This window comes from Fulmarus glacialis, unplaced genomic scaffold (assembly GCF_000690835.1).
Source record: "Fulmarus glacialis isolate BGI_N327 unplaced genomic scaffold, ASM69083v1 scaffold5492, whole genome shotgun sequence".
In the NCBI taxonomy this organism is placed as follows: domain Eukaryota; kingdom Metazoa; phylum Chordata; class Aves; order Procellariiformes; family Procellariidae; genus Fulmarus; species Fulmarus glacialis.
This window is the reverse complement of record NW_009197049.1, coordinates 23,192-42,557: the sequence shown is the minus strand read 5'-3', so window position 1 is coordinate 42,557 and position 19,366 is coordinate 23,192. Positions and strand designations below refer to the sequence as shown.

Below are 19,366 nucleotides of genomic sequence, written 5' to 3'. Positions count from 1 at the left end.
AGAATTCAAACTCTAATGCCCTGGGACAAAAACTAAATTAAGCATAATCCATCTTATGAGTTACAGCAAAAAAACATTCTGGACAACATCAGGTTTTACTACATGTAATGGCTTTATGAAATGTATAAATGTTACTGTTCTATAAAATACATTTTTCATTCCAAAATGCAAATTATAATTCATATTTATTCAGGACTTTCCTTTTTAGTGTTTTAAACTTCCTTTTAAAAGAAAGACACAGGATTACCAAATTAAAGATTTATTATAGTGTTTTTATTAACAAACTTTCATTGGAAAGCTCTGGGCGCATTAACATAGGAGGCACATTGGCTTCGATGTTTGGCATTTGACAGTCAACAGAATTGCACTTCACTGTGATAGCTTTGCTACAACAGTGTGAATTTTCACGGCAACCCTCGTAGCGAGCCTCTCTCACTGACCTATTCAGCAGATGTTTTTTATCATTTTGGTCAGCCTTCAAAACCTGGTCATTCTGCAAAGAACGCTGATCTATCTTGCTCTCAGCTTTCTTTTTCTGCTTTGACAGAGAGGCTTTCTTGCTTTCAACCCCGTTCGCTTCTGTACCACCCTTTTCATCACACTTGTCTGTCTGCTGACAGAATCCCTTTTGGTTATTTGATACACTGTTCTCACATTCAGAGCAACGCACTATTAGAGGTCCTGCGTTTCGGCACAGAAACTGTGAGGAACTCATCACCTTTGGAACAGTTCTTACATTTTCCTCTGGGTTTTGATGAGCATGTGAATCTGTCCTACTTATTCTTTGATGTGCCTGACACTGTTGCACAGACTGGAGGAAAAAACTTTTAGGCAGAGAGTTCTGTGTCATCGTTCTTTTGAGCCTTCCTTGAAGGCAACTGCAGTGGAAAACATGCTGGACTGGATGCATGTAACCTTCAGCAGCTTGCTGTAAAGCATTTATAGAAGCTACAGAGCTTTGGATCTGTACGGTTCCCGGTGAAGGAGAACACTGGTAACAGAAGGTGTCACTTAACTGTTGACACGAGTGTGGACTCCACTTCACTGCCACTTGCTTATATGCATCAGGACAGCTACACTGCCTGTTTTGAGAGAAAATTGGGCATATGGCGTGTTGGTCAACAGATGTCTGTAGCATAGCTGAACTAGCAACATTTTTTATGCTTTTACTCACTTCACTATTGTAGGCTGAATGCATAGGCATACATGTGTTTTGGGGCCTGCTGCTGAAGAGCTCCGAGCAGATATGAGTTTCTTCGTAAGTCACTTTCTCTGCAGGGTTACAGATGCCGGTTTGTGACGCCAGAGGCTCGAGCTCATAGTGCTCGTGCTCCATTTCTGGTTTTTGACTTCTGGAGTCCAGCTGATATTTGCTAACAGGATGTGATTTATTTTGACCTCTGCCTCCTTGGGCTCCTGAAAAGGTCTGAGAGAAGGCATTACACTGCAATTTTTTTGGTAGTGGGATCTGGCCACAAGTGCCCTGGGGTCCAAGGCATCGGCACATGCACTGGAAGAAGAACGTTGCAAAAGCCCAACTAATGCACATTATAAGCATCATAAAAGTGCCAAGCTGCGTGTACGCCAACACTGTAGAGGGCATCATCATTGCTCCAGCTACAAACGTAGTCAATGCAGCCATTGCAATAGCAGAACCCATACGGCTTAAAGAAAAAATGACTTTTCCCTCTCGGTCAGGGTCAGGGGCTAAGCGATAAGCCACTCCATAATGAACAGCAAAGTCTACAGATAAGCCAACAGCCACTGAAATAGTGACAGATTCTAAAACATTTAGCTCCCATCCAAGAAGAACCAGAGAACCTACAGTGACAAAAATAGTTCCAGCTATTGAAACTATTGCATAAAGGCTTATAATTATATTCCAAGTTGTGAGAAGCATTACACTAAATGCAACAGCAACTGAAAGACCCATGGCAATCAGAGTACCATCAGAAAGACTGTCCTGAAGATCATAAAATTCGAGGTTACTCACAAACCAACCATTGCTAAGACCTTCAGGAGCAGCACTAAGCTCACTTGAAATCCATGAGTCCACCTCTCTGTAGAACTGATGCATTTTCTCATAAGCCAGCGTGAAGAGGTAGGTGCTTTGGAATTCCAACACCACTGCCCTGATGGTGTCATTGAGGTCAAAGCGAGGCCCTGGGGTTTTACTATCTAAATGGTACCCTGTGCTTCTTTCTAGCTCCATTATAGCTCTCTTGATACATAATTCAAAAACTTCTTGTTTGTATGGAAAGCTCCAGTGGCTGCAGCAGGGGTAAAGAGATGGCTCATCGCAGTCTTGATTTTCCATCCACTGCTTAAATGTTTCAATGAAGCAGCTTGTGAAGTCTTGTTCTTCAGTCTGATAATAAAATGTTTGATTTCTTAACTTCTGACAGAAACGTAAAATCCATACCTGTGAAGCTGGGCTAGCGATATTAAAACTGCTATCTAGCTGCAGCCTTCCTTTACTTTTAGGGTTTAAAGGGTCACCATTATCCTCAGGTGTGACACCCCAGATTACTGTAATTGGCATGTGGAGCTCTTCTCCATGGTGGACACGTTCAAACATAAAAAGCTTTTTGTATTCTGCATCGTATCGTTCAAATGGGTGAGAAGATCTAAATACCTGAAACTCAGAGAGCTCCAATGATGGCAATTTCATCTTTGGATTTACACACACAATATATGCTCCACCAATTGTTAAGGCAAGGAACCAGAAAAGCCAAATATATCGAAATTTGATAACAATGCATGGCAAAACTTTTTCAAAAAATATCCTGGATGCTTCTGACACTGCAAAAATAATCTTGTGGAACATTTGGCACAACACTGTCCAGCAGTTTTTGTTGTTGTATACCCTCTGCTGAGGTTTCTTAAAGCAACTGAAAATATTGAGAAGATATCGTTCGTGTAGTACAACTACAGCAGGTAGCCATGTAACCATCAAAACATAATTCACCAAAATGGCAGTGCCGGCATAAACACCAAAACACCTGATTGCTGTGATATTGCTGACATAATTAGCATAGAAGGCAGCAGCGGTAGTAAAACTCGTGACAAACATGGAAAGAGCAGCATGCTGCAACGTGATGCTCACTGTTTCAGAGGTTCCAGCATGAGGTTTATCAAACTTTGTGTAGTTCCAAACATCACATAAGACAAAAGCATCATCTGCTCCAATCCCAACAAGAATAATCAATGCCGTGAGATTCATGAATGGAAAGAACTCAAAATTAAATACTACCCGATAGAGAAAATAAGAAATAATCAAGGAACTAATTATTGCAAACATAGTCATCAGCGTGATAAACATGGACTTCGTGTATACACACATAACTAATAAAACAATTACAATGGCTATGGCAGGATACACAGTATCCATCAACAGGTAATCTTGAAACAATCTATGTTTTATTCCAAACTCAATCCCTGTGATGGTTGTTACACCATCAGAAGCGTTCCAGTTCTCAAAGTTATCTAGGTAAATACTCATCATGCTTTCCCCTTTCTCAGTTGGAGAGAAGAGCATGCTGTATTTTAAAGCTGGTAAGACATAGTCAGCTGTCTTTGGGCTTAGAAAATCCTTGTCCACTACATAGTGAAGGATCTGGTAAACAGCGTTGTACTTGGTACATTTGCGAGGCACATTTGTACACTTGAGTTGGTCCTTCCTTTTGGCATTCATATCCCAGCAGTCTGGCCCCAGGGTTCCATTGTAGTAGTATTTGGCACATGTGCGAAGCAGCTTTAGGGTGTGAGAGACATCCCGTTCTACAATTTTTTGACACGATGACCTGTTGTTTAGAATAGCGATATAGTTGCCCAGTGTCCAGCTGGGACAGCACGAAGCAGCAGTGGCTCTCTGGCAGAGATCGCCAAACTGGGAATGGGATCTGATCTGTATAAAGACAGGCAGGGCAAAAAATCCAGTTTAAAGTAATAGACTGAATTATTAGAAATGTTCACCCACAAAAAAAAATCCCGAAGTGATGAAAATTCAGCTTACAGTCCTTTTGTGTTAGTATTTTAAATTCTTATTTCCACACACATTGTTTTTCATCAGTATCCTCTTACATGCAGCAGACTAAACCAGCAGTAACTCAGTATATTGACTTGTCACAGCAGCATAAAATTGGCAGAAGCGTTAAGAATATTGTAATTCTATTGTTTGAAGATGCACTGAGGTTTTTTTTTCCCCAGACTGAGGACTGTTAACTCTCTTCTACTATCTCATGCTATACTCCTGAAAATAAACAATCAGCCATACATCAATGAAGTTTCATTCTGCTTGCAATCATATACTCAGTTCCTAGGAGAGGCAGGGACTTAGCATCCAGAAAGAAAGGATGTGACAGCTTTACTACAACTTCCATCATCTGTAGCTCTTGTACAGCTGACAGACATTTCCCCTGACCAGGTCAGCCTGCCACCCAGGCACTGTGTGTCCCTAAGTCATGCAGGATTTCCAAGGCACAAGCACAAGATAATTTCGCTGTGGCATGAAGCACCCCAAAATAAGCCCTGCTGCACAGAGACAACGGCCACGCCTCTAATGCTGCACCCATCGTGGGAAGAAGTCCCAAGAGTTGACCCAGGAGTGGAGGAAGAAGCAGCAGCAGCAAGGCCAGAGAAGTCACGGGGACAAGCAGGCACCAGTGGCAAGCAAAGACAGGGCACAGAGCGGGGTCATGGGGGAGGACTGCTGTTGTCAGCTCAAGCAACTGCCCAAAGCCTAGGAACTCCTACCAGATCTTTACAAAAACGATAGTAATTTTAACATTTTGGTTAAGGACCCTCCTCAGCTAAATGGGTGTTAATCCCTTATGTGGATAGTCTTCCCTCACTTCAAGAATATTGCAGATTTAGTTGAAGCCTGTAAGAGCATGACTTCGCTCAATCACCATAACGCACTTCTAGGCAAAATTGAAAGTATCTGTAAAATAGAACTGAAACTCTTAAGTAACAGGTTTAGATCAGGGAAATTTTCTCAAGTTGGGAAAACTCAATCTTGATAGGGCACAGGGAATATAAGTCTTAAAAGCCAGAACTTCTGACTTGTAATACGTGACAAATTAGAATTAATCCTTCAAATAGTCAGATATACGTAAAATTTCAGTCTTAATCAAGTTACATAGAATGAACACATATTAATACAGTCACATTAATACAGCCATGTGCTTAAGAGTTTACAGGATTGGGGCCTGAAACTATGCTCCATGTATGTTTTAAATTTAGATGATCTGAAATATACCACTTTGCCTTTTTTTTTTTTAGCAAAATTGCACAGGTTTATTATTAGCAATCCTTTATAATGCAGACAAAACACCTGCACTTGGGGATTCTCATGGCAGTTATAAAAGCTTTAATATGGACTTAATTTTGTCAACCAGTTTCTGAACAATAACAAACTGGCATTCCAAAAAAACAGGATAATTCACGTTTGATTGTTTCCAGATAAAAACACTCACACATGCAAACTCAGGAAAAACTGAACAACCTACTAAATAAAAGGAAGCACTGGAATAGCATATCTGTATTTTTCATGGCACATCTCCAGGTTAATCCTATGAGGATATAATAGGCAAATTGGGAGGAAAGGATTGTATTGTCTTCTCTATGTATTCAAGTTCAAGATGGGACAATGAGGTTTATTTGCTCTTCTTCAACACTTGCTGCAGGCCATAAACATTCACTGGTAAAGTAACTGTTGACAAAGATAAAGTAATATGAGCTGGCAGCTGGAAATTAGGAATTAAAATACAAAATTTAGCTCCGGATAGCTCATTAAAATACTAAGTAAAATGTTAATATATTGTAGCATTGGGCTTTGTTGGTGATCCAAAGGAATTGAAAAGGCCATTTTGCTGTTGCCAGACTTGGTCTGCCACTGGCAACATTTTGATTTATTTTGGAACAAGTAAGGAAACTAAGCTGTGCAACCTGTGCACATGCTGCATCTGTGGGCAGATCTGCCCAAACGGATCTACACAGTGACAGAGAATCACAAATACACAGTTTTGGGGAAGCAGTCTGAGGAGATGACTTACAGTCTTTGAAGTTTATAAAATAACTGTTTACAGTTTATAGGGAAAACAGTCTGCAATTAACAGGTGAAAAAAAGGGCTCTTCTCATCCAAGTAGTAAAAAATTAGAACACCTCCTATAGCTATTTTGTATATAAAGTTTCCATGAAGATTATAGGGCTACCATATGCTGAGCAGCTGGAGGATGGAGCCCCTAAGTGTCAGTAAAACATATAGTTAAAGTAGTTACAAGCAGATGGGAATACAACTAACACATAGGGGATATATTGTTAGTTCATACTAAAGCAAATACTAGTTGGTGCTGAAATCCTATTTATCATCAGAAAAATACATAAATTCTAAGGTTTGCCCTTCCAGAAAATAGTGTCCGATTTTCCCGTCTTTGAATACAGAAAGCTTTGCCACTTATTTCAACAGAATTGTGGCCCTAACCAAGCATGAATTCAACAACAAAAACAACTACAGCCAGAAGAGAGTCTGTAAGACCAGAAGGTCACTGAAGGTCAATTTCTTCCGATAGCTGCAGTGCAGGTCAGCATCCTCTCTAGGGACTGGCTGCTACCAGAACTTAGCATTCAGAACTGGCACATATTGCAGCACTTCAGGAGTTCTAAAAAGTGTTAAAAGTGCTTAGAAATTGTTAGAGAGTGTTAAAATCGTTTAAACATACTATTTGTAAGTAACAAGCACTTTTTAAAAAATTTAATGAAAAAAGCTTCAGCCCGTTCTGAGCCCTGAGTATCTGATTTTATTATAAATTTACATACATAGACCAGCAATAATTGCAAAACCTAATCTATTTGTTTTGCCTACTAACTAGCTAAAAATCAATGCTGCTATCATGATGCACTGTCGTTCTGCTCAGCAGAGATGTTTGATTACTATATTCTGAAGTAAAAACCTAATCCAAAAAAGACCCATAGAAACATTATCTGCAACAATATTCTCTATAAATATCTACACAACTGTGGGTGTAGCTGAAGTAGCCAACATGTAATTTTCTGAAGTGTTCTTATTTCAAAGGAAGAGCTATTTTTATGGATACAAGATGTGTGGTGCTTGTTTTTTAAAGTAAAGTAGTTTCATCCTTCCCTCCAAGTAAAGCAGTATTTGAAATCATACATTATTATCAAAGTGTGCATATAGGGAGGAAAAAAAGAAAAATACCACAGGAGTAACGCAACCATTACAAAGATTATTCTTCAGAGGTAATTAATTGTCTTTATTCTGTTATACGGGAATTTTTTTTTTTCCAGACTGCATTGCTTTGCAATGATCTGTATTACCTCAGATTTACCTGCATCAGCTGTTTACGTGACTAAACTTCCATGGTTAAACGTACAGATTAGCATCTCCTCCTTAACTCTCAATTTTCACCCTTGTAAAAGGTTGTTATCCACTGTATCTCCTGATTGAACTGGCGATATGATTACTCCCTAGCTCAGTTCATTCAAAACTGAGCTGGGTTAGTTTAAATACTGTACTTTGCTCACCAGGCTCATTCTGATTGAAAGAGATAAAGGGTAATCACATGAGCCATCCTGTCGGTGCAATAATCTCTGATGGAGAAATAAGGAACATTTCATGAGCATGTGAGGACAAAACCCACCTACACCAACAGAGGCCAACCAGGACAAAACGCCTGTCAGCAGACTGTCAAGGGAGATACTTTGACTATGCAAGGCACTGCATACAAGGAAAGCCAAGAAAAATTACAAGGCCAGACAGACAAGGCCAAAATGTCGTCTTTCATTTTCTCAGTTTTATAGCGAAAATTAGTATCACTCTGAAATTATCACTATCCAAATCTAATTAATTGGGCTATATTTCTGGCTACTGTATCTACGTTCCTTTGATGTCCATCTGCCAATCTATTCTCTTTTAACCTAAAAAAAAATATACATATCTGAGTGACCCACTGGGTGTCAGAGAAAACTGCACATGCTATGAGGATGCAGCTAGTTCACCTGAAGGTGAAAAAGCAAGAAAAATTAATTATTTGCTGGGAAACAAGAACAAAAATCCATGGAATAGTATTCTAAGAGGAAACACACAGCAAAAGTTAAGATAGTCCTCTCTGCAAAGAAACTGCCGAAGCAATCCTCCTCCGCCCCATTATTCTGGATGGTATTAGTAGCAAAACCAAATAAATTCCCCCATATAATCTGATTTACAAACTCAAAGTTGTTTTTTAACTTCGTCTGCATGCTGACTGATCATTTGAAAAGGATGTGTATAATGTGAAGTCCTCTCATACGCTACTGGATGGCAATGGGCAGCAAAACAAAGTTTCAAATACATGTTTCATATCTGCAAGTTAAGCAAATTAAATGATATCTTTACTTACCCTCAAGTTATCTACATTGCACATTGACTTAATTGCATTCAAATTCCATAAATTCTCTCCTTCTGTTGATGTAAACACCACCCGTGAATAGCGATCACCTGAAATTACAGGAGAGGGGTTTTATAGATTGTTTGGGTGTGTCTAGTATCAAAGACGGAGGCAAAATCCCACCATTCAAATGACACAGATGAAATCTTTGTCAGGTCATGGGAATCCACCTCCTTTTCAAGATGAGCTATTTATCTGTAAAACTCAGTCCACATGAAAGTTTCAGTTTCCTTAAAGTGCTTATAGTAAATATGGCATCTTCGATACTATATACCACTTAGAAGCTCTACAGACTTCTATTCAAGCAAACTATCTTCTGAAATATGACAAACAAATAAAAATCAAAAGATCTAATCAGCAAACTATGAAATTCTTGGCACAGCATAATGGCAGTACACAGATAATAGTAATCAAAGGCTGATTTAGTAAGTCATTTGGGAATATAAATAATAATTATAAAGCTGTTTCTACAAGAATGTTTTTGCTATAGAAGCAGATGACTGCAGTGGAAATTCTTGTGATATCCTTGAGGCCATTTTTAAAAATTCTACAGTTTAGACACATACAGCTTAAATTACAAATTAAATCACATTTATTAGAAGACAGCTTTTAGGAAAGGAAATAATTACTTAGCAGCAGCGAGATCTTTATGCATAGCTAACAAGGGAAACATACACAAACAGAAGTATACGGTACTGCGTAACACAATATGGTACTTTGGGTTAAAAAACATTATCACGTTAATTACAATATTCCAAAAACCAAAAGGCTGAATTTTTCCCACTGCTGTGAATGTGCAGAATTTTTGCCTTTCACAAGATTGTAATGAAAAGACTCAGGTGTAGTGCTTTATGATCTCTGACCATGCTTTAGGATCAAGGAAACTGAAATCTGCAGATCCTGGAGCAGACAAAGAAAGATACCAGGAATGACAAAAATGGCTCAAGAGTAAATAAACTGTTTTCATTACATAATGGACTGGCAAACTTTCCCATAGAAGCGCAATTCCTTCATGACTGCCACAACTGAGACTACGTAGAAACAGTAGTGGAAAGAATGAGAGTGAGACTATGCAGAAGCCACAGGCAGGTTAAGAGGAGTTAATTCTGTTTCAAGTTGTAGTTAATGCTCAGTAGAGTTTCGAGTACGTTTCCTCTTCCTTACACAAGGTCTGCTCAATCTAATTTGGTTCTGCTCACAGGAGCAGAAATGATAACCTTGCTCACATCCTCTCACTTAGATGTAAGACCATACCGTAATCGAAAAAAAGAAATCGTAAATCTGTTTTTACTCCGGACACATACAGGAAAAGTACTTTGATTTAGGTTTTTTAGAGTTAAGTTAATGGCACAGATAAAACACAACTTTTTCCCTTGCGTGAATTAAGTGCTACCTCTATAGTCATACACAAAACACTGCTTTTACAATGATCAGCATTACCAATAACTAATAAAAATCTTTACAGGAAGCAGAACCACTTAAAGGAAGCACTTCAAGTAAATATAGTTGCTTCTAGGAAGAACCAATAGAACACAACATTTCAGCCCAATTTCTTCAAAGACTTCTGCACACAGAAAGAAGATGCTTATCGTGAATATAATAAGCAAAACATTTTCCTAATAAGGTGTACAATATACAGAAAAGCTCAGAAATAATTCAACTGGCAGAATTTTTTAGCATTCCTTACACCATTTCTCCACTTACTTGGAATATCGCAGAAAAAGGTATCCTTGTGGAAGTTCCAGTCTGCTTGCCTCTTCTCTCTTTCATAGTGATCATCTGACCACCTGTCATCTTGATGACTAAAACAGAATAAATAGTTTTACCTTACCTAAGCAAAGAGATTGTTAATAAAAGGAGCATCCAAACAATTCACACATCTTAATAGCTCTTACATATGAGAAAACACATTTTTACCAACGTGACTTTGGTATACAAAAACTTAAAACATTCATTGAATTTTTTGTTTAAATTGGAGACTTCAAAGCAAATTACATTGAGCCCAGTACTGAAAATATCCATAATTCAAAGAGAAAACTAAAATTATACACTTTTTTAAAGAGCTTGCAATGGGAAATATCTAGTTCCATGTGAAAGGCCTTGAGAATTGTAGACGATCAGATTCAATACTTATTGAAATCAGTGGCAGTATTTATATTAACTTCAGAGGGTATGGGAGCAAGCACTATGTACATACAAAAAACCCCCAATAAAATAAAATGCATTTTTAATACAAGTTCTTACCTTTTAGCTTGCTCATCTGCATATTTGAAAGGATAGTTTGCAAGTGTTGCTTTGTACCCTGTGTTTTTCACCATATTGTTCCATGTGACCAATCTCTGTCCTATGGCCGTCCCTCTTGGTTCAAAACCCTAAGAGAAGAGCATCACAAAATTCCATTAATACTTTTCATTCTTTAGCTCAAATGGGAAAGTGGAAACATGATCAAAGTGATGGACAGTTTTCATTATGAAGCATAGTTACTCCAGGCATCTACTTTTAAAGGTAAACGCTTTATGACAGGTCAGACAAAATAATGACCAACTGTATAGAGTGACAAGGGATTAAGAATTCTTGCATGTACTACTACTCTCCCTGAGAAGTGATGATGATTTAGTCTATCAAACGTTCAGCACTTAGTTTCCAGAGCAAGGGCGTTCTACAAAGCCCTCTTCCGTATCTCAATTATCACTCTTTACTGATTAAAAACACTCAAGCATGTCTTCTCTATTTCTCCAAAAATAAGGCAAATCTTTAAATAATTTTGAAAGTGACTTTGAAACAATTTTAGTAACTTGGCTGTTTTCAAGAAATATCCATTACATATGGATATGTACAGATATACGCTACTATAATATAAATAACAATAACTTATAGGAACAGTATATTTTTATTTGAGGATAATAATTAAATGCGATATTTTCAATAAAAGTCCTGAAAGCTACTGATGGGTACGATAGCTCACGAAAAGTAAGAAATAAGTGCAGTATTTAATAGAATCTGATAAAAATTACTTTCAGTCTTTCAATATGGATATCATTTCATCCCCAGAAGGCACTTAGAATTCCCTTTCCTTTAACAGATCCTGGCCCTCACTCTTTGAAACCTGATTTAGAACGTATGGTCTGTGTTGTACTGTGCTGTACATCTAAAACTGGGATGAATTTACATTACTCAATGTACAGCAGTTCTGTTGAAGGACATGTGAGCTTTCAATAGCAAAATGCAGAAGGAATTTAAACTAGTGGATAACACTCTGACAGCAACTGCATTTTTGTATCACCATTAGCTGCTCTAATGTCATGATTTAATACTTTTTTTTTTTAATTAGAGGAATTACAAGGCTTTTAACACCTCATTTCTTTCGTGGATTCATTAGACAGAACTTGCTTCTGCAAGCTTACTACCAATTTAATCTCTCTGGAAATTAATTCCCAAACAGATTCATAGTACAGGGAACCTTTTCAGGCTTATTAAGAGTCATTTTTTTCCTCTGGGCAGATCTCAATTTAAGAGGAATGTACCAATTGCTGTACTTGCATCTGCTGTTTACCTGTATCACTGAAAAAACAGCAAACCAAAAAATACTTATTTGACAGTACAATTGATTAATATTTACCTACCAGCAATGGATCAGAGAAATCTGGAAGATCTGGAACTAATATTCCAACCAGTGCACACACCACTATTAACACAGTACACATGCCTAGGACCACCACGGGCCAGTCGGCTATCAGGGCAGCATAGCTACATGGAGAGGAGCAGAGAAAAAGATGTTACAGAAATAAAAGTTATACACAAAATTAATCCATACTTCTCTAAAGAACCATGTAGAAACACTGACCTGTTTTCATTGTTTTACTTACATGAAATTAAGCTAGCTATCACACATGGATGGAAACCATTTGGAAACAGTTTATTTCTACACTTTTTTTTAAAGTAAGAAAACAAACAAACAAAACCCCCACTTTCTATCAAATCTCCATACTGAAACTTTCTATTCTTATATAGAAAAGCTTTTCATATCAGACTATTAATTTTTTCCCCCCAGGATTCTGACAAAAATGCAGGCTTTATCTCAGATTGTCTTTGTTCTGCTACAGAGGTGATTAACTATGGGCTACTGCAGTAGATGTTTCTGTTGTTTAGTATACGCTCAGTATTTAAAACTGCCATAGCAATAATTTACATAGAATGTTTTTACATTAAAAATGAAAAAAAAAAACCCATATGTGAAGTAAAAACTGTTGTTTAAGACTAAACACTTTTTTTTATATAAATACTTTTTCTTTAACTTTATACCTAACTTCTGGAATGGATATTATCCATGATTGGGGACCATTAGAAACTGGATGCTTTGTTAAAAATTTAATGATAGAAAACATAGCAGTTTCTTCTTTGAATGCTTAAGCTTTTTTAAGAAAAATATCAAAGAGAGGAAAAATCAATTTTAAAGTAGAACCCAAAAGAAAACATTTCCTCCGTATTTAAAAGTCATTAAAAAAATACTCACACCCTATATACTAATGATCCACCAAATCTGTTGCAAATTCAAAGGTGCAAGGATACATAAACTAATCAGCATTGATTGCTTAGTCTTTTAGTGTAACACATGTCCTTGGATTTTAACTCTGTTCATTCTAAATTTTGAGAGTGCAAGAATTTTTATATGCAAATCTAATTTTCATCGTTTTCATAATTTTTTTTTTCTAAATTGACAGCAAAGTATCAGAAAATAAAATGAAACCCAGAAACCTTAATTTCTTATTAATTTTTCTTACAGTAAAGACTTGAATTAGTAGAGTTTATGTTTCAAGGACAACATTGTCTAATCTTAGGAGCAAAGAGAGTACAGAAAGTCCCACAAAGTTTAAAAGGCATTAGAAAAATAATTACAGGCTATGAATCATTCTATACCAATAGCCTCTGTACACACTAAATATTGATCAAAAAGATCTATACTCTTATTTCCTCCTCAACTTACATGCAACGTAACATGAATGTTTATAGCAGAGCGCTCCTTTACTTATTTCTACTGTCTTAAAAGATTACGGTTCTTTTTCAGTTTCAGAGCAACTCATTATCTAATCACAGTTCAATTACTGGCTCTACAGAAATTTTCTGTCCCATTGCTAAGAAGGGAGGTAATGCCCAACTCCTCACTCCAGCAACAGCTTCCCAGTTTTCTAACTGTAAAATCAATGGCAGCGAGCAAGCTTATTGCTGACTTTCCATAGCATGTGGAAATAGGTATGGTCTAGGGGTCCAAGTACAGCTTTAAGGAGCAAGGAAGTCCAAAGCACTGGGTGTATCTCAATTTCCCATTAAGTAAATGTGGAATAATTCTTACATTCTCACACAAGAGGTTAATTAGCAAAAGCTTGAAAAGCAATCTGAAGTGTAAGTTTTTATTAAAGTGAATCACAAAGGGGCAGCTTGCCAAATGAGCAATTGTACAAAGTAGAAGTGAAGGGAAGTAAAAGACCTAATAGAATTTTCCTATTTATAGGACTAAATGTTTTCGTAAACACCAAGTGCTAGATTGACTATTACAGACATTTGCTCTGAAGTCATAAAAATTATACCCAAAAGATTTATTTTCCTATTCATCACTAGTGCCAGATTTACCGCTTTGACATGTTGTCTCTACACTTCCATTCTCAGCTGAGCAGCTCTTTAATTCGTTAAATTCTTCAGTCACTAGCTGTAAAAGAAACTATGTCCTAGGTGAATGGTTTAACATGTTAATAAGCCATATACAGAAGACAGTAAGTGTTTGTTTATACCTGCAAATTTGTCCTGTTTCTTGTATCACATACTGAAATTCAGGTAAGCAAAGCTGACCTGGGCTAGCACATCAAAAAGGACTAACCACACTGTATTTTAATCTTATTTGTCTGAGCATCATTTGATGCTGCTGAGGGCTCTGGCTCCAACCAAGTTGCCTACAGCCAGCCTAGATCCCAAACCCACTGTAAGTGACTAAACAGATGGCAGTAATTTTATTTTTCACCCATTAAAAAGCCATAAAATGAGTTCAGTTACTTGTTACTTCTCTGTGAAAAGTAAGCCACTGTCCTAAGATCCTGCGTAAATGACCACTTGCCTGACAAAGTCCAAGTCCAAGAGGAAAGCACTTAAATCAATTCCTCAGCCAAGGAATCACTCACATTCAGAAAGCACATCCTTAGTGCTAAGCACATTCTTTAGTACTTTTCTAAATCCTGCTTTTTGATGCCTAATTAAAACTACAGTTGTTCAATGAGCTGGGCATATGGCTATGCTGATACATTATAATTTCTTTTTTTTCCTCCAAAGCATTCAAGCACTAAAAAATGAATTCTCAATAACTACGACATTGACTGAAATCTCTTTTTTATGCCATTTCACCCCCCGCTTTCAATCTAGTTGTTAGAATGGTGACACCGCTGTAAGCTGCCTTGTACCATGAAGATGCATGTAATTTTCATTAATTTTTTTTCTTCTGCTGTTTTTCGCACATCTGAAAAAGGTTTGAGTTTTTTGGTGTTTGTTTTTTTCTTCATGTTTTAAACAATTAAAAATGCATAGGAGATACAGTAATTAATTCAATCTATAGTTATCTCACCCATTTAGCACCACTAAAGACTGGTTTCAAGCAATTTGCCCCAAGGTGATCTAAGAGCTCAGATGCCTTCTTAAAAAGTAGAAAGGAAAAAAAAAAAAAAGATAGTGCTCCATTTTCCTTCTCATTTTAAGCTATAGCGTAACACATGGATAGTTTTAAACTTTTCAAATTCAGCACCTATATGCAGACATACTCAGGTTAAACCACAACTCAGTCTCATATAAAGAGACAGAAACATACCATATATAGTTTCCACATCATAAAGAAGTCGCTATGAGCAACAGATATTTGTGTAGCTGAATTCATATTAACAAACAGATTTACGTAACTCAAAACAGATATTTAGCAAACAGGCTTGGTCTTTACTGAAGGCAAGTCATAACAGTTTTAGATAGGTTGCTCTGTTGTTTTCTCTGACCCTGCCATTCTTCAGAGCATATGCAGTCCAAACCTAGTGTTCTTGACTGTGTGGGGTTTCTGGTTTTACGAAGAAAAAAAGATCATTACGATGAAATTTTTGAACTTTTCTGTCAGGTTATTTTATCATTATTAATGATACAACCAAGCTGCTTCTCAGAATAACCCTTAATCAAAAAAGTACCGGGTCACAGGGTTTTTATGCTTGTGCAGAAAGTGTATATACACACACACAAAGAGAATGGCATGGACTGTAGTAAAAAATACCATAAGGTATTTGCCAAGAAGGAACACTGAAGTCCACATAGATTTTAAAATTCTGGCCCAGTATAATGCCTCCAAAAGCCTCTCCAAAAGAAGCTATTTACAGAAAGACTACTTATGGGGAGCACAAGAGTTTGGCCACCATCCGTGGTCTATCCCCTTCCTGCTCTCCCAGGATTCACAGATGTGTGATTAGGGATGTTAAAGAGCTTGTCCCTGGCTGCTCCTTTCAGTGTTTCCTTAGGGACCCATTGTAGATCAATTCTTCTAAATGTCATTTGAACTTGCTGATGTTATCTGCCTCCACAATCTCCTGTGGCAGTTTCAGAAATTCACTACCCACTGCGTAAAGAAATACTTTTTTTTTTTTTTTTTTAAAATCTGTTTTAACTTGATTGCCTGCTATTTTCCTTGAACATTCCTTACTCTTGCATTGTGTGGGGAATAGCAGTTTTGCCATCACCTTATCTACTGCCTTTATGATTCTGCAAACCTCACATGTGACAGTATTAGACCTTACCTTTTTGGTAACTTGAATGGTCTGGCTGGCCTGGAAGGAGGGAAAAAAGAGTAATTGAAAATATATGAAATATACATGCACCTGCCAATTTGTTTAATTCTTCCCATATATGGATAAGCAGCTAAATTATAAAAATCAGGTATTTTAGAATATGAATTATTTTAGAAGACATACAATCATATTCAATTGAGTCTTTGTAAACAAGTAATTCAGGGAATAATTACAACTACAGACAGCTGGGTTTTCAAAAGGGGAATTTTATGCAGCTGATTTTTGGGATTACTGTTTAAGAGGCTTTTCCAGTTTTCAACAAGAGACCAAATAAACTAACACGATGAAAATTCAGTACTATTGAAAACCATGACGAAGTTTGCATATAATGGCAACAGACAACCAAAACACCATGTTCTGACATTGCAATTCACGAACCTTCCTAGCTGTCCTTCGTAATTCCACTACAAAAAATGATTTTGGACATAAATTCTGTCTTGTCATAAAGAAGGAAATAGAATGACAAAGGTACCTATATAAAATAGCTTTTCTATGCAAGTTTTTGTTATTTGTTAAAAATCTAATACAAACAACATCACTTTGATGAGGAGATCGCAAACCCAAATGCAAATTATTCATATCCGCCACTGTTCAGGGAACACTTCATTTTGTTAGCTATTGGATCAGTAAGCTTCACATAAATTTCACTTAAAAAAAATTCCCATGAAGAATGTGTAAGTGCTTTCAAGAATTTCCTGCCTATAACTGTGACACACAATCATCCCAATGATGTACCCATACTATGGCTTCAGTTAAGTTATGGACTTGTTTTACCATCAAAGACATATTTAATATTGCTTCTTTAAAAAGATATCGAAAACAATGAATTAAGAAACAGCTGCTTGCATAAAATAGATCACTTAGTATTTCTACATTGAGGTCTCCAAAAGAGTAAAGATTTCCATACTTTCACACCACCGGATTAACAGCTCCAACTTTGGACTCCTCAGAGATTTCACAAAAGTTTAAAGCTTAATTCAGTGCTCAAGAATGAGATTTGCTGTCCTTCAAAGGATAAGATTCAACACACTGGGTTGAAATTCCAGCCCTGGGGATCCAAAATCTTCTGGCATCATCATCTCAAGGTAGCTACAGCCATGCCCATACTAGGTGACAGTACTGCTTAGTCTGTATCTATTTCTAACTCCAAGCAACTGTAAAGGTAAAGGGGAAATAATCCATATAGTATAAACTGAGCCTCAGGAACACCATGCTCTGTTACACCAAAACAAAAAGTATAATCCAATGCAAACCACCTCTTAATGCAGTAACAGGCCACTTCAGACATACATTCAAAGCACTGCTAACTAACATGATAGCAAAAGGGTGATAAAAACTTAATTGACAGAATAGAGTAATATAAATGTGACCATTCCTATTATCCCTTTCCTCAGCAGGGAGGATGAAAGAAAAAGTTAAACTAGCAAAGCTAAACACTAATGCTAAGCCCTCTTTTACTCTTCGTCTTCATCCGTGATGTGTCTCAAGCAATATAGCACACAAATATAACTATGATGTAACATTCCGTCAAGAAATATAAAGCTAATATATTTATTTCCTCAAGAATATAAATCCACTTTAATTTAACTGTTATAAGAAATAAGAATTGTATAAAAGCAAATTTCTATCAGCTGTAATTCACTGTCTGGAAATGCTCCAACCTGACAAAGTGGTAGAACCGCTAACTGGGACAGTTAGCCCGTAGGTAGTACCATAGTAGTAAAAATTGCTCCTTGAAGCCATGGGGAAGCTGGAGAAAAGGAGGGGAAAAGCAGAATAACCAATCTGCAGCTGCAGTAACTCAAAGATTATGAAAATGTACAGACAAGGATTTTCTGTTAAATCCAGGCACAAAAATTAAGATTAAATTTATGAAATTTCACCAGCCTTCAGTTTGTAGTCCAAGATGCACAAACTTGACTTTCAGAGGTACTGAACATACTCAATTTCACAACTAATGCCAAAACCTTCTGGTACCACCACAAGAACAATAGACTTGTCAGCAGCCAAAATGTACAGAAACCCAGATAAACCGAGTTCTGAAATGATTTTGCAACAGTAAGTTGCCTGAGGCTGAAAAGAAGTTGTGGCAGGCTCAGGGGACTTCTTGCCATCTTATCTACAGCCTCAACCACAAAACCAACTTTTCTCAACTCGGGCTAGACTGGATGATAAGAAACTAGGTACTGAAGTCAGAACTCACTAAACTTCAATCTGAAGTTAGTAGCAACAGGACTCTGTTGAGAGAAATACTTAAACAGACAAGCCCGTTCATGGACTAATTCAGCACCAACGCAGAGTGCAAACCAATGTGTGCTTCCAGTGCCTGTATGGAAAAGGGGACAAAGCTACAGAGTCAGGTAACATTTTTGTAATTGCAGCATATGCTCTTGGGTTTACAGATCAGAGGGAAATATATACAGACATTTACTGTTAATACAGTGATTCAAACATTGATTTCTAGCTTTTATTTGTAAAGATCTGAATTTCCATATATGCTCAGTCACTTGTGAAAGCGAGTCCCATTTTCATCTGCGTCATAATGGACCCTACCATGAGCAACAATACCATACAACTATTTGGCACAACCAACAGCCATCCAAGGACAACAACTAGTACAAACTTTGTAATTATGCTGACTTATCTACAGGCTATATATGACAATTCCATTTCAGATAAAATTGCCTTCCGTATCCTTTGTCAATTTTAGTACCCACTTTTACAACAATGTTAATCTACAAGGTTGAAAAAACAAGCAGGTGCGTTAGTTGAGAATTAACTCCCATAGAGGCAATGTTTTCCTCTGCATGGGCTGCAGCACTGCTATCCACCTCATCCTACACCACGCTGTACGATCACTACCGTGATCTCCATGACTCTATAAAGGTTAGCTGGTTCATCCAGAGAGCCATATCCACATGACTACGCGCTCCTCCCAAAAACAAGGGTTTGCCCAGACAGTGAGGTACAGAACCTCATCTGAGGTGCTCAAAAAGCTAGCAAGACAAACATTTTTGGGAAGGACTAACGTGGGGGTCCTTCTGGGGACAGGCACCTTC

The 19,366-nt window shown here is 37.3% G+C and overlaps 1 protein-coding gene across 1 annotated transcript in view; it reads right to left on the bottom strand.

Annotated features, from left to right (window-relative positions):
• Positions 1-257: 257 nt before the first annotated feature.
• DISP1 (dispatched homolog 1 (Drosophila)) overlaps positions 258-19,366 on the bottom strand; it is a 34,764-nt gene continuing 15,655 nt past the window's right edge. The window contains exons 2-7 of the mRNA XM_009572389.1: positions 16,257-16,286; positions 12,072-12,195; positions 10,693-10,820; positions 10,153-10,250; positions 8,401-8,498; positions 258-3,907 (exon numbers count right to left, since the gene is read on the bottom strand). Of these exons, the coding sequence (XP_009570684.1) occupies positions 263-3,907; positions 8,401-8,498; positions 10,153-10,250; positions 10,693-10,820; positions 12,072-12,195; positions 16,257-16,286 (4,123 nt within the window). The 3' untranslated portion in view covers positions 258-262. The remainder of the gene's footprint in view (positions 3,908-8,400; positions 8,499-10,152; positions 10,251-10,692; positions 10,821-12,071; positions 12,196-16,256; positions 16,287-19,366) is intronic.